A 13,101-nucleotide genomic window follows, 5' to 3' on the forward strand; every position below is an offset into this window, starting at 1 on the left:
CACAGTGGCTGGACTTCAGATGTCTCCATAAAAAGGAAAAAAAACCCCACATAACTGAACTAGCCCTGTCAGAATACCAGTTGCCCAAGATTAAGACAAACAATGGGAATGGGACTAAAAAATGAGTATAAACCACACACTATAGCCCAAAGCATTTGAGAAAATATGCCCTAGAGGGACGATTTCAAATTGGAAGTTCAGTTTTATTGTGTCTATCTAGAGAGATGTTCTTTTAAAACAATTTAAAAGTAAACACTACATAGAGTGGATCTGATAGGTCCCATTAAAGAGAGGAATGCTTTAGAGGAGTATGACCCCATGACATCTCTTGTGTCCCTATTACTTGTTAATCATTCTTTTCCCTCTATAGGAGAATGAAATGAGGCAGCATTGCTTGGAAGATAGTTATTCTTTTCTTACTTACTACACTGAAAACTTCCATGATGAACTTGAGGGAACAACACTACTAGTTAACTTCAGCAAGGCTTTATGAATGCACTGAAGGTCACTTCAGTATGACATTCAGCTGCTCCCAGCTCAAGTTGGACCCAAATAATACAAGCCACCAATCAACTCCTCCATCCCAACAAGCAAAACATCCCTATTAGCAGAGCTCCAGAGCAGTCTGGAGGTGTCCCAGGAAAGCTTCAGCAGAATTAGGCATTGCAAAGGGCATAGTGTTACCAGACAGCTGTATTTCAACTGTTCATATTAAACTTGTCACCAAGAAGTCAGAGCAAGTATGCACTGCAATTCAAAGCTGGGCAAAGGAAAACCAAGCAAGGATGTCTATGAAACGCAGAAGGGCTTCCCAGAAGAGATGGAAATGTCACAGCACAATTAAAGGGACAATCTCTCCTTGTCACAGGGCTGGAACGAGTATTCCCAGCAGAAAAGCAGAAGCCCACCTCAATCCCTTTGCACAGTCACAAAACCGCAGATATTTCAGAGGCAGCAATGGAGAACAACCTCATTTTCCACAGTGACAGAGGACAACTACAAACAACTATTAACCACCCTGCTCTGGCTCCAGCATAGAGAATTACCTTCCAAGCTCTTAAACACAGAAACAAACGTCACTTGCCATGTAAGTTACTAAGTGGGGCAGAGGAAAGCCATTTAAACATCATAAGTTAGCAGCATGAATATTACAACACATTCATAATTCAAACATTTTGTTTTATGCAGCAACCTCCCAACCTCAGCTGAGATGTTGGTGTGGTAATGCTCAAGCAATAGGCAGGTCTAGAAATGTCAGTCCCAAATAGCTTATCGTTCAAGCCTACGTACAGGGCAGCCTTGAACTGCAGCTCAGAGGTAACTGCTTCAGAAATGTTGCGGCATGCTTCCTTTCTGGGCACAGTAAATCTAAGTTAAATTCTTGAAACTCAAATGAGGGCTTCAGCCATACCAACATCCTTTGGCTGCTGGAAGTTGAACAGTCAGAAAAAGAAAGCAGCCACCACCACCTTACCCTTGCAGAGGCACACATTTAAAAATCCCATCAGATTAGAAAAAAGTAAGAAAAAAAGGGGTCAGAAAATAGTTTACAAAACAGAATCACCAGAGAGGTCAGGGTAGGCTGTCAAGGGCTGCTTCCAGCTTAGTACAGCTGCTGAAGTCATTAGGCAGTGTCACCCCACCCTTGGGCTCCCAGGGGCAAGAGCAGAGGAAGGAGGGCTCCTCCTCATCTCCTGCTGACCCAGCTGTTTCTGGTGTGAGTGTAAATTCTCTCCATCCATTCAACATTTTGCAAACAGGCCACTGGAAGAGGGAGTGCCTGTTTGCAGTCTTTGCTGGGTAGGGTCAGGCACTGTATTCCCAGAAAGGAGCTGATCTCCAGTGAGAACTTGGCTAGAGCAAGTCATCCCATCCAGTTTTGCCTCTGCTGTAAGCTTGTCTCAGGCTTCCCCTGGAGTCAGCACAGAGCCTGGATTAGTCTAAATGTTCCTGTCCATCCTATCAATACTCCATTGATCCCATTTCCATTGACTACTTTAAAACAAGTACAAGGCACCCAGGCTCCCTCCATAGACACCAGCTTCCAGACAGCTAAAGGTTAAAATAAAACCCACCCTTTGCAACCAGACACACCAACAGGATGCTTTGCTTATACCGTTGCAAACCAAAGCAAGAGAACAGCCAAGCTTGATCACTACCTCCAAAATCCTGAAGACAAAGACACTACTGCAGTGAGACAAGCAAGTGCCATTGAGCATCCTTACCCTCACCACAGATGTCTCTGAAACTCTGCCTGCACAGAGAATTCTCCAGCCCCTGAGCTGCAAGCATTTGAAGGAGAAAAGCATCTCTGCTTTGCCAGCATTGTCCCTGTTAGGAGGGAAAACTTTTACGAACACTGTTTTTAAGGACATTAAACAACTTCCCAGTAACTCCTAGCCAAAAATTCCTAGTCACCCACCCTGCCTCCTCAGATGGCCTGTGTTTGTCTGCCTTGGTACATACACTGGGCAGAAAACTGCAGCAGGACAGGAACTGATTCATAAGTGAATCAAGTATCCTCTGCTGCAGGGCTGGTGACAGGCCCAGAAAGGCAGGACACATGGCAAGGCAGCACTGCGTTCAGAATAGAGCACTGGAGTCTACAGACCTTTGTTTTTGAAGAAGGGGTTTGGCGTGGTCCTTCCTTGAACTCAGCTCTGCTTGTTAAGAGAGTTATGAACACTGGTGCATAGAGGAGTAGTTACACAAGCTATCCCAGGTATTTAGTGGTGGCCACTCACCAAACCTGTCCTCTGGGATGAAGCCCCCGGTGCTAGAGGAAAGGTGTTCGGCCTACATAAGTGTTTGTTTCTCCTCCTCAAATTCCAGGCACAGCTCAAGGACTGATGAAGAGAAGGGTCCGCTGTATGAGGGAGTATTTACTTTTTATATCACAACCATGGTCTCTTACAAGGTTTAAAATTCAAATACACAGACATGCTGGGAAGAAATGGAAGTGCAAAGAAGTGAAGTAGCTTTCGCAGAACAAACAGCAGGGCAGGGCTGGATGTACAAACAGAAATCAAGTCCTGAATCACATCTGATGGACCACGCTCTCTTGAAATGCTTTGTAAGGAAAAAAAAATAGCGTTCCAGGGAAAGCCATCATGCACAATTGCACCTGAAAAAGCATGATGTTGGCAATTAGGCATACTGTCTCTGGCAACACATCCAACCAGTGGATGCACAGCTATTGACATTTCATAAGCAAACATGGTAACTGCATTTGCAATTTGGCATAGAGCTAGATCCCCATTTGAAGCCTAGGAAACTGCTAGTATATCACTTATCTGTTAGAATAAACAGAAGTGCACTGGGTTCTGGCCAGCTTTTGCAAGATGGTAATACTAATGCTCAGAGACATTTGCTAGCAGTGCACACAGTGCCATGCTCCCCCTGTGTACAAAGGGGGGAATCATGAAGACAACATCCTAGAGAAAGGGGTAAAGCAGCAGAAAGCAGATATAAGACAGGAACAGTTGTCTTTACAGAATTTAAAACAAAAAAACCCACCACACTAAAGAAAAGGGACCAAAAAAATCAATGCTACTTGCAAAAGCAGGCATGGCAGAGGGGATATAGGGATGAAAGATGATCCACAAAATGTAAAAAACCCAACTTCTCTGTTTCTATCTGGACCATTTCAATGGTGCCCCTTTAGCCAAGATGCAGTAATTCATCAAGAAAGTAAACTTGGTCTGATTTGGTACCAAGTAAAACCAGTTACTTAACCCCAGAAAGCAACACCTTCAAATAAAGTGTGCTGTGTTTCTCACGAAGAGGCAGAAGCCAAACTCAAAAAGCCCTTAATCTAAGAGGATGGAGTTTGCAATAGGGAAGCCAGTGTATCCCCAGGAGTCAGAGTCACAAGAGAGCTGTCGCCTCTTTATGTCCCTCTCCTAAATCATGACTGCAGCCAGTGAGCAGCACAGGTGAAACCAAATGGTGATGCAGAACACATTTCCAGGCACACACTGATCTCCCAACACTGGGTGGACAACCAGCAAGTCCCAAGACCCCTAAGCCAGGGCACTCAGACAAGCAGAGACCTTCCTTATGGTGATAGTCCAGTGCCATGTCCCACATCCCATCCAAGGAGAGAACAGCAGCCTCCCTTCCCAGAGATCCCTTTGGGTCCCGATAAAGTTATGCTAGCCATAATAGCTTTGTTTTACATATTACGTGTAATATAATATTGGAAATTGGTCTGCAGTTATGTAATTGCAAAGGAAATGGCTATGGTTCTGCTCAGCCCAGCTGAAAACACCATCCCATGATGCCTCCACCGCAGACACAGCTCCCGGGGGCTGCAAGGGAAGAGCCCCTGTCCTGCCTGCAAGCAGAGCAGCAGCGGAGGCAGAGGTGCTCGGGAGTATGCTTATACTTCACTGTCTGTCAGGTTTTCCATTGCAAACACTGCTGCCACAGTTTATAGCTTGACCGTTTCAAGCCACATCCACACAAAACTTGGCAGAGAGGGAGCTGCTCTGGCCCAGTCCCTCCTCCTTCTACCTTAAAGAAAACTGTGTAGGATTCCTGCTTTAAAGTCACAACATTTCATTTCTGCAGCAGAAGTACATTTTTAAGTCATTCCACAAGGCTTTTTTGGTTAAGACTTAAAAGAAGCCTATGTACTTGACAGACAAGACTTGAGTCAACTATTCACATTGTTATTCTGAAACAGCTCAGAGGTGTTTAGATAGTGTTGGATGGTGCAGGTTGGTTACACAGTGCTTTTAAACAAGTTACAGTCACTTCCAACAAGTAACACAACCCTTGTAACTACAGCCTGTTCCCAGACACCATCTGGAGAGACTGTAAACCCGCGTTTTTCTCCTGATGCATTTGTGACCATTTCTACTTGCAGATTTTCCTCCTCAGCTGAGGAAAAAGGAAGGAGATAAATATCCATCAGATACATCAGGCACACTGTGGGTCTTCTGCTCATGTAACCAGAATTCAGCATAAGGTCTGAAGGACAATTTTTGTTGAGCCAATATAGGTATTTGCTGCAAAAACCAGTGTCAAAGTCTGAGAGCTGGTACATTACTAAATGATTTGTTCTGAAGTATAGAAATCCTACAGATTTCTTTCAGTCTAGCAAGATTTGCTTCCATGGCAATTGCAGCAACAATCGGGTTACAGTGACCCATGGGCTTCATAACTGAGATGAAGGGTTTCAGAAATAATTCACCATATATACTACACTGACCTTGCTTTTAAGTCATAATACTGAACAGAAGTTGCAACTTGAAGCAATGTCCAAGCCATAACTTTCATTGGCCCAATAATGAAGACACCCTTACCCAACTCTCTTAGTGAAAGAGAAAACTAAGTATGAGACAAGGCCTTACCAAATGGGTTTGCACATGTCTGACTGTGAGACGCCTTAAATCCCATCTCTGATATGGGCAAGGCAACACTGAATAATACTATATAGTAAATGCAACACCCTTACTTAAGATGAAATTATCGTAGCTTGATGATAACCAGATAAGACTTCAATAAATTAAATGCCAGACTTTTTTTTCCCTTCTACCTCTGCCCTATACACTGGCCTTTGAAAGCAGAGCTTTCCTTCCAGGGGGGTACACAATTTGGAGACAAACATCAGAGGAGACGGTAACTCTAAGCTCAGGCCCTAGAAGCATTCAGAAGAAAACATCCAGCAGGACATGAAACAGGCACCATCATTCAGAAACAACTTTTGAGCCTCCCTGCGTAAAAAAAGTATAGGTCCATCTGACCAGTAAAGTGAAGGTGTTTCTTCCCTACAAAGCCATGCAACAGAGCCAAGTTAAGGTTTCTCCCACTCTGGGGAAACAAAAAAAAAAAAACATTTAAGTGTCCCTAAGCATCAACATGCAACCCTATTGAGGCAAGGCTTTTAAAAGCAAGCAGTAATCCATACTATCCAGTATATACATTCACACATATCTAGCTTCCCCAAAGTCCAGTTAAAAAACCCAAACCCAGACATATGATACGCTATATGCATGCATACACACAAGGAGATTTGAGATATTGGCCCAGCAGCACGCCCAATGCACACTGTCCAGTCTGAAAGGACTTCTCAGCTACACAGCTGACAAGCTATCTAGCCATACTTACTTCCTTTCATTGAAGGAACCGTCCCTGCTGCAGGTGACATCCATAACACCTTACATCACCTTTGCCTGTCTGGATCAGAAGAACAAGCCTGATTTATACAATCACAGCTAATAGTTTCACAACACTTAAGCCAACATAACCATGTAGTCAGATGAATTACCACACATGTGCATAGTCCAGTATCTTATTTTCTTAAAAAGTGTGTCCTCATGTTCTTAGAGGTCATAACCACATCTTCTAGGCACGCTTCCCTACACTAAGCAGATACCAAATTCAAACAATAACTGAAGAGTTTAAAAAGTTGACGCTTGAGAAACTTTTGCTAGTTTCATTACATGCCATTTATAGGTTCAGCTTTAGCTGAAGAGACAAGAAGTCATAGTATTAAAGTCATTCCTGTGGAATCCCTAACCTAGAGAGAGTGAGAGTTTGTTTGGAGTCTTGTTCCTGGAACAACTAAAACATGAATTCCCTGCCAGAATAGTTTAGACAAGCATCCAAAGCAAATGATGCTCACTCCATCATCAATCTGAGACTTATGGGTTTTTTTAAATATATCTGTATCAGTATTATATAGATCTATATAGATATGACGGACAAGATCATAGCGTGGAGTTAGGTCTTCAGATTCTCTTTCTTGTTTATACGGACAGTAAGAAATCTGGCTGCTAAGCATCAGAATATGGTCTTAAGAAGTGTAATCCAAGTTCAAGGATGTTTCCTTAGAAGAGTCACGTGTCTGGACCCACTAATTAAATTCAAACCCTGACATTCTCCATTTATATCTTCACATACCATGTGGTTCAATACAATATGATGTGAACTGTGCAAGACAGAGGCCACATTAAAAGAAAACACAAAGGAATTATAATTTGGAATTCAGACACTTCTTGCATTATTTAACAGCCCAATTCCCTTGGCTCCATAAGCAATTTCCCAAGACAGGGATATCATGGATATGCATATAAGTTGCCACAATAACCAGGCTTGTTCTGACAGCAGTAACACCCATTATTGACACTGAGGAGCCCTCAGGCTTGGAAGGGAGAATGCTTGTCCACTAGCCCAGACACAGTTTAAGAAGTCAAGACATTTTCCCCCCCCCCTTCAGTCATAACTATTGCTTTAAAGTGGGGCAGATGAGCACTTTAGCCTCTACTAGTTTTGCAAGTGATACAGCCAGTACCCAGGAGACAGGCATTTCTTTCACACTAGCCAGTTCATTTCCACACGCTATCCTTTTGGACACCACACTAAATCATTGGCCAGCAACTGACTGCATCACTTTGAGCCAAACAAGCATTAGGCTTTCATACAGCAGAGAAATAACTACTCCATTAAAAAGAAAATAAATATAAAAATACAATGCATGGTCATCGTTGCAGATAAATCTATCTTCCAGAGCTCTGAGTGAGGTTGAGTCCCAGATCAGGGTGTCCTGGTTCCCCCAAGCTCTGGCGTGCCCAGCATGCTCCAGAGCCAGCCAGCCATGAGAGCCCCACGTGTGGAGCTACGACAACATGAGCCTTCGCTTGAACGGCTCCAAATGCCAGCAGCTTCTCTGGATGAGGACACACAAGTCACGAATGGGCTGGAAACCAGTCCTGGACAACAGCTCTGGATTAATACACAAGGAGCACTGGAGGGGAGGAGGGGGAGCTGCTGAAGACAGGCAGTTATTCAAACCAGCTGCTAACCCGCTCCAACCACTCACATGTACACAGTCTCCTGCATTTGTTCAGCCTGAATCAAAGCTACCAGACATTCAAGAGTTAAAGTACACATAAGACATCTATACAAACACTTGCCAAAAATCTCATTTTCCAAGTGGAAGCTGATTATTCCAGGGATGGCAGACGAAGGGATTTCATCTTGCTTTTACATGACAGGCTCTGCCTCCTTGCCTCAAAATTCCCCAATTAACACTTCTGCAAGAAGTTCTGAAACTGTGCATGGCCACATATTTATCTACGCACATTCTCTCCCCTCCCTACTGAGCTCTGGGCCACGGGCTAAGCTGTCAAGCCAAGTTTCATCCCATGCAATTTTGAAACACTCATCCTATAAATCCTCCGAAAAGGGAGTTAGTAATGGAAATGCTGACAGAGACTTGAAGAGACAGCAGGGCAACTATATCAGTCTACTATACATCAGCTTCGTTAGCTGCAGATCCTTCTCTCTTTCACCTTCGTTTTCCATCAGCGTACTTTGGCTAATTAACTCACAAAACCTATGAAACATTCTTACAGTAGAAGGCAACATTTGGCCCCAAGCCCAAATCAACACTGAGAAACTTCAACATCCTCGGCCAGACATAGTAACTGTACCAGATGGAGCTAACGTACAGCTACAAGTAGTGATGAGAGAACCGAAAGAAGAGGAACACATGCAAAAATCACACCATTGGAGGAGGGAAAAGCAGCAAACGTGTCTTACCGCTTTCGTTTTTCTCTATGACATCCACGACCTCTCCAGCCTGGAGGCTGATCTCAGAGTTCTCCTGCTTCTCATAGTTGGACACCACCACATATTGCTCCAGGATCATGGGTTCAGAGCTAGCATCAGCACCTGGGGAAGGGAAAAAGCAAGCCGTAAGCCAGCTTCCAGCCATGGCTCCTTGAGAGCGACCTCCGTCCATCCGATTCACGACAGGCCAACTTGTCACCAGAGCCAAGCGAATCAGCAAACAACCTTGGCTCGCAGCATATCCCCAAATGGCTGGCCATATAGAAACAGCCTCCTCTGGCCCACAACCCAGCAGCACAGAGGGACATTGGAGAGAAGAAAAAGAAAAAAGGGAAGGGAAAAAAATACGAAAAGGAGCCAAAAACAGTGAATTAGTTGCAAAGTTTCATGATGGATTCTGAAAATAAACCTCTTCCCAACATGGTTTCCACAATCCTTGCTCCTATTCAGAGAGAAAAATCCTGGGCAGAAGCAGCATAAATCCACAGCTGAGCCATTCCCCCCAGTAAACCCAAAGAAAAAAACAGCTCTCCCCTTGGCGGCTCAGCTCCTTCTCCACTCTAAAGGCTTGAGCTGAAAGTCAAGAGGGGGCTGTAGATGCCAATCATATTCGTCTGCACTGCAGCCCTTAAATAGAAACACATGAGCAGGATTGAAAGAGAGGGAGGTGGGGTGGAGGGAGAGACGGGAGGGCGGGGAACAGTGTTTACTTGAAACAGAAGAAGAAAAAGAGTTATAGCACCAGATCCTTGCTCAAACACGGCCACCCCCCGCCTGCCCCTCGCCAGCTCCGCAGTTCCGCATTCCCCGCAGCAGAGCAGCCCCGAGCGGGACAGGGGCACAGCGCACTCCGGCTTCCCCCCACCATCACCCTTCGGCGCCTTTTTGGAGCCCTTGGAGCGAACCTCTCCAGTTGTTCGGTTTCTCTTCATACCGAGGGCTTTCAGCTGCCAGAGCCATTTATGAATGAGAGCAGGGTCTCACACAATCAGGGGCGAAAAAAGGTGCAAAAGTAATCATTCTCCTCCCTTCCCCCACACTCCTTGAGTTTCTTCTTGGGTTTTTTTGATTTCTGACTTTTCCACCCCCAAACCGAAATCGTGCATTTCGGGGTGGAGCCGCAAGGCAGGGACGCTGCTGTGCCAGACGTGGAGGGAGACCTCCTCGCACTGCCACTCACTGTACAAGATGCATCTTGACTCTCCAGTGCAACATAAACAGAGTGGCCGGGGCCTCCGCACCCCCAAGCCCAGGCACAGACCGACTGTGCTCTGCCTGGAAACTGCCTCAAACAGTCACGAAAACCTTTAGGACATCAGGGCTTCTTAATTTGCCCTCATTTATACACTCTTCAAAGTGTCAGATCAGAGCAAAAAGCACCTACAATTTCTGTTTAAGAGCCAACATGCCTTAATGCAAAATTATTTTACAGGTTTCCTGAATTACAGCAATGTGTATTAGAGCAGAGCAGTTTGGGCCAACAGCATTATTATACATTTTACATATTAAGAGGCAGTTCCTGTCTCTCTAGATTAAGACGCAGATGGAAAGGGGAGACAGAAGCAGATGTACGGCTTGCTGAAAGTCCCATTTCACGTGACGGGGGCAGAGCCAGGAGCAGACTCCAGGTCTCCTGAATCTCTGATGACAAATTGGCTACAAGAGACAGGAAGGAAGCAGCATGGTCTGAAACTGTCCACCAGACAAGTCAGGGGACTGACAGCCAAGCACAGGATGCTCAGCGCTGTATTTCCAAATGCAGCATATTCATATGCATTTGGGCTGAAGATGCAAAGTGATTCCACAGACAAATAATTAGCATCCCTGCCAAGAGAGAGGTAAAGAATGCATCAGCCATTAAAACAGCATCCTGTGAAATGAAAATCTTAGAACAAAAAGCAATTAATCCAACCGTTTCCTGAAAGGAAACGCTATCACAATGCCTCCCTTTGGACCAGATTTAAGAAATCCAGAAAATTAGAAGACTTCCTTGCTCCCTAAGCGTGCCTCTGACTCTCCTCAGGTTACGTAGGTTAATTTTCTTTAAAAGAGGAGTCATCTCCTCTAGAAGTTTGTGTTTAAGAGATTTAGCTTTTCTATAGTTGAACCACAGCCAGTAGCATGAATAGGGGGAGAAGACTTGAACTGACAACACTGAAATTTATAATAAAAATTTTCACCATAGCTGTTCATTCCAAATAAGCATCATGTTTCTGTTCATGATGAATCAACTTGACTTGTGTGTTCCAGTTTAAACCAGTGCTAATTGGGTTATCTAGAGTGTGATGAGATGCCTTCCCGTTTCACACTGCTTCCCACACAGTCCCTCCTCCAGTCCAGAATGGGGCAGCATTATCATCTTCCTTCAACCTATTTACGCGAGTAACACCTACAACCACTATTTCGTTTTAGTCTTAAGATAAATACCAGTTCTCTAACCAGAAACAAAAGCTGCCATGGCCTTATGTTTATGCATGTGCATCAGCAGAGAATTCAGTGTGTGGAAAGGCAAAAGAAGGGACTGAACAGTGGCAAAGGGAGCAGGGAACGTGCAGGAAGCTACTTGCTAAATAGACACCACAAATGTCTTCTTTCCTCTAATCACCTAGACAGTTTTCATGGGAGTAGAGTAAGGAAAAAAACCACCACACACAGCATTGGCTTGGTAGCAGGAGCTGTGCTCATGTGATGCACATGTCCCTGCTGGGAACAAGGAGAGGACCAGGCTGGAGCGCAGGCTGGCAAACACCCCGCCGTCAGCCACCAAGGCCGAGCCAGGGACCACCCTTGCCAGGAAACCCGGAGAAGTAGCACTTCAAATCCACCTCCACAACTCTGGCTCCAAAAAAGTGGGTTTACAACAGTCTGGCAAGATAGGTTATATCTGCACTTACATATCCGAAACGCAGCAGGACTTTACGATGCCGTTTACTCCGTCCTGCCTCGGCTAACATACTCACTGCAGAAGGATTTCTTTGTCACTACAGTGGCTGGTGCAACATATACAATTAAGAGACTGTTTTAACAGAAGCTTGTGTAAGTGTTACAGGGTTCCTATTAAGACAAAAAAAAATAGGGTGATACATTCCTTGGTCTAGGAAGTAACCAAGGTCAAACAAACTTGTTCATTTATAGCTACAGCAGATCATGCCCAGAGGATATCCCCCTTTGGAGGTGTGGGGTCCCTGTGGCTCCTGGAGTGATGCTCGCCCAGGATTAGGCACTGCACAGCGGGGAAGATTTCAGTAACAGTAAAGGAGGAAAGAAAGGAGGAAGGAAAGGAGGAAAGACGACAAAGAAACAGCTCATCCCAGTAATCAAAAGCCTTAAACATTTTCTGGGTAGCCTGGTTTAGGTTGTTACTATATTCCCTTCAGGCACAGTCGGTAGGGTAAAAAACTTTAACCCTCCTCAGCCTTTCATCCCCCACAAGCATCTTTAGATGAATTACTCCTCAGTGACACTCAGGATGCCCATAACATTGCTGGTATGTTATGTCAGACTGCAGGTTATCCCCCCCCAAAGGGGATTCAAAAGAACAAGACAGGCAACACCACAAAGAGCACAGCACCAATTACACCCGCTGCCGTGGGTGCTTCCGCATCCCTGCCAATTATTTCAGGTCTAATTTGTAACACAGGACACAGCGTCACATTGAAGAGTAACAGCCTGCTCAGCGTGAAGCACGCCAGAGAAGAGGGAGAGTGGGACGAGTTCCCCAGCAAGCTCACACGCACACTGCAATGCTCCCCTGACATTACAGCCCCACTCTTTTAAAAGCCTCTTCAGCCCAGGCAAGAGAAACGGAGAGCAGAGGATAGGATAAGGCTGATGTGCCAGGTAAAAGTTCCCCCCTCCACTCCCCCAAAAAAGTAGAATTAGTGTTTTGGTTTAGCTCCAACTTGTAAGCCCTCCCCACAGCAGAGCACACGATAGATTGCTGGCTGAAATAAGAGTTTGCTTGCCTCTCCGTTTCTTTTTGCCTCGAGTCCGTTTCCTGGTTAAAGTCTTGAGGATACCCCTCCTCCTCTCCATAGGGCTCCACTTTACAATCCTCCTGCTCCTCACCTCAGCGATTCCCTTCCTGGGGCTAGGCAGAAATGTCATCGGAGCTTGTCTGTGCCCCTCACAGCTGGCACTATTAAGTGACACAGTTCCACCCTGTCCCCCTCACCAGGCAGCGAGGAGGGAGCATCATTCCTCCCGCTGTACTCAGAGACCGGCAACTACTGTGAAAGCCTCATAAATAAGAGCGCAGAGCGCCCGTTCCAAGCAGCGTCTTCCTCCTCCTCCTCCTGTGTTGCAACAGCTAAGACCTACGATGGTTTTGCAATAGCCAAAAATTAAAACCACCAACTGGACTCCAAAAATAAAATCATCTGGATATGGAAATCTGAGACTCCTGATCTTTGCCAGAGTACTCTGTTGTTATCAGGCTATAAACATGTCTGCTCTTTTAATCCATACAGCGCACAGGCTTTTATATTGCCCTTTTATGATTATCAATCAAGTGTTTACAGA

At 45.1% G+C, this 13,101-nt stretch overlaps 1 protein-coding gene across 8 annotated transcripts in view; it reads right to left on the reverse strand.

The window, feature by feature from the left end:
• The window catches only part of SH3PXD2A (SH3 and PX domains 2A), a 265,522-nt gene that overhangs the window by 60,378 nt on the left and 192,043 nt on the right, over positions 1-13,101 (reverse strand). For 6 of the 8 annotated variants that reach the window (XM_076338945.1, XM_076338946.1, XM_076338944.1 and 3 more), the window contains one exon: positions 8,551-8,682. In XM_076338945.1, the coding sequence (XP_076195060.1) occupies positions 8,551-8,682 (132 nt within the window). Of the gene's footprint in view, positions 1-8,550; positions 8,683-12,545; positions 12,817-13,101 lie in introns of those variants that run through there. The other 2 variants (XM_076338951.1, XM_076338948.1) reach the window with 2 other exon arrangements.

The sequence above is a fragment of the Aptenodytes patagonicus genome, chromosome 5 (assembly GCF_965638725.1).
Source record: "Aptenodytes patagonicus chromosome 5, bAptPat1.pri.cur, whole genome shotgun sequence".
Classification (NCBI taxonomy): domain Eukaryota; kingdom Metazoa; phylum Chordata; class Aves; order Sphenisciformes; family Spheniscidae; genus Aptenodytes; species Aptenodytes patagonicus.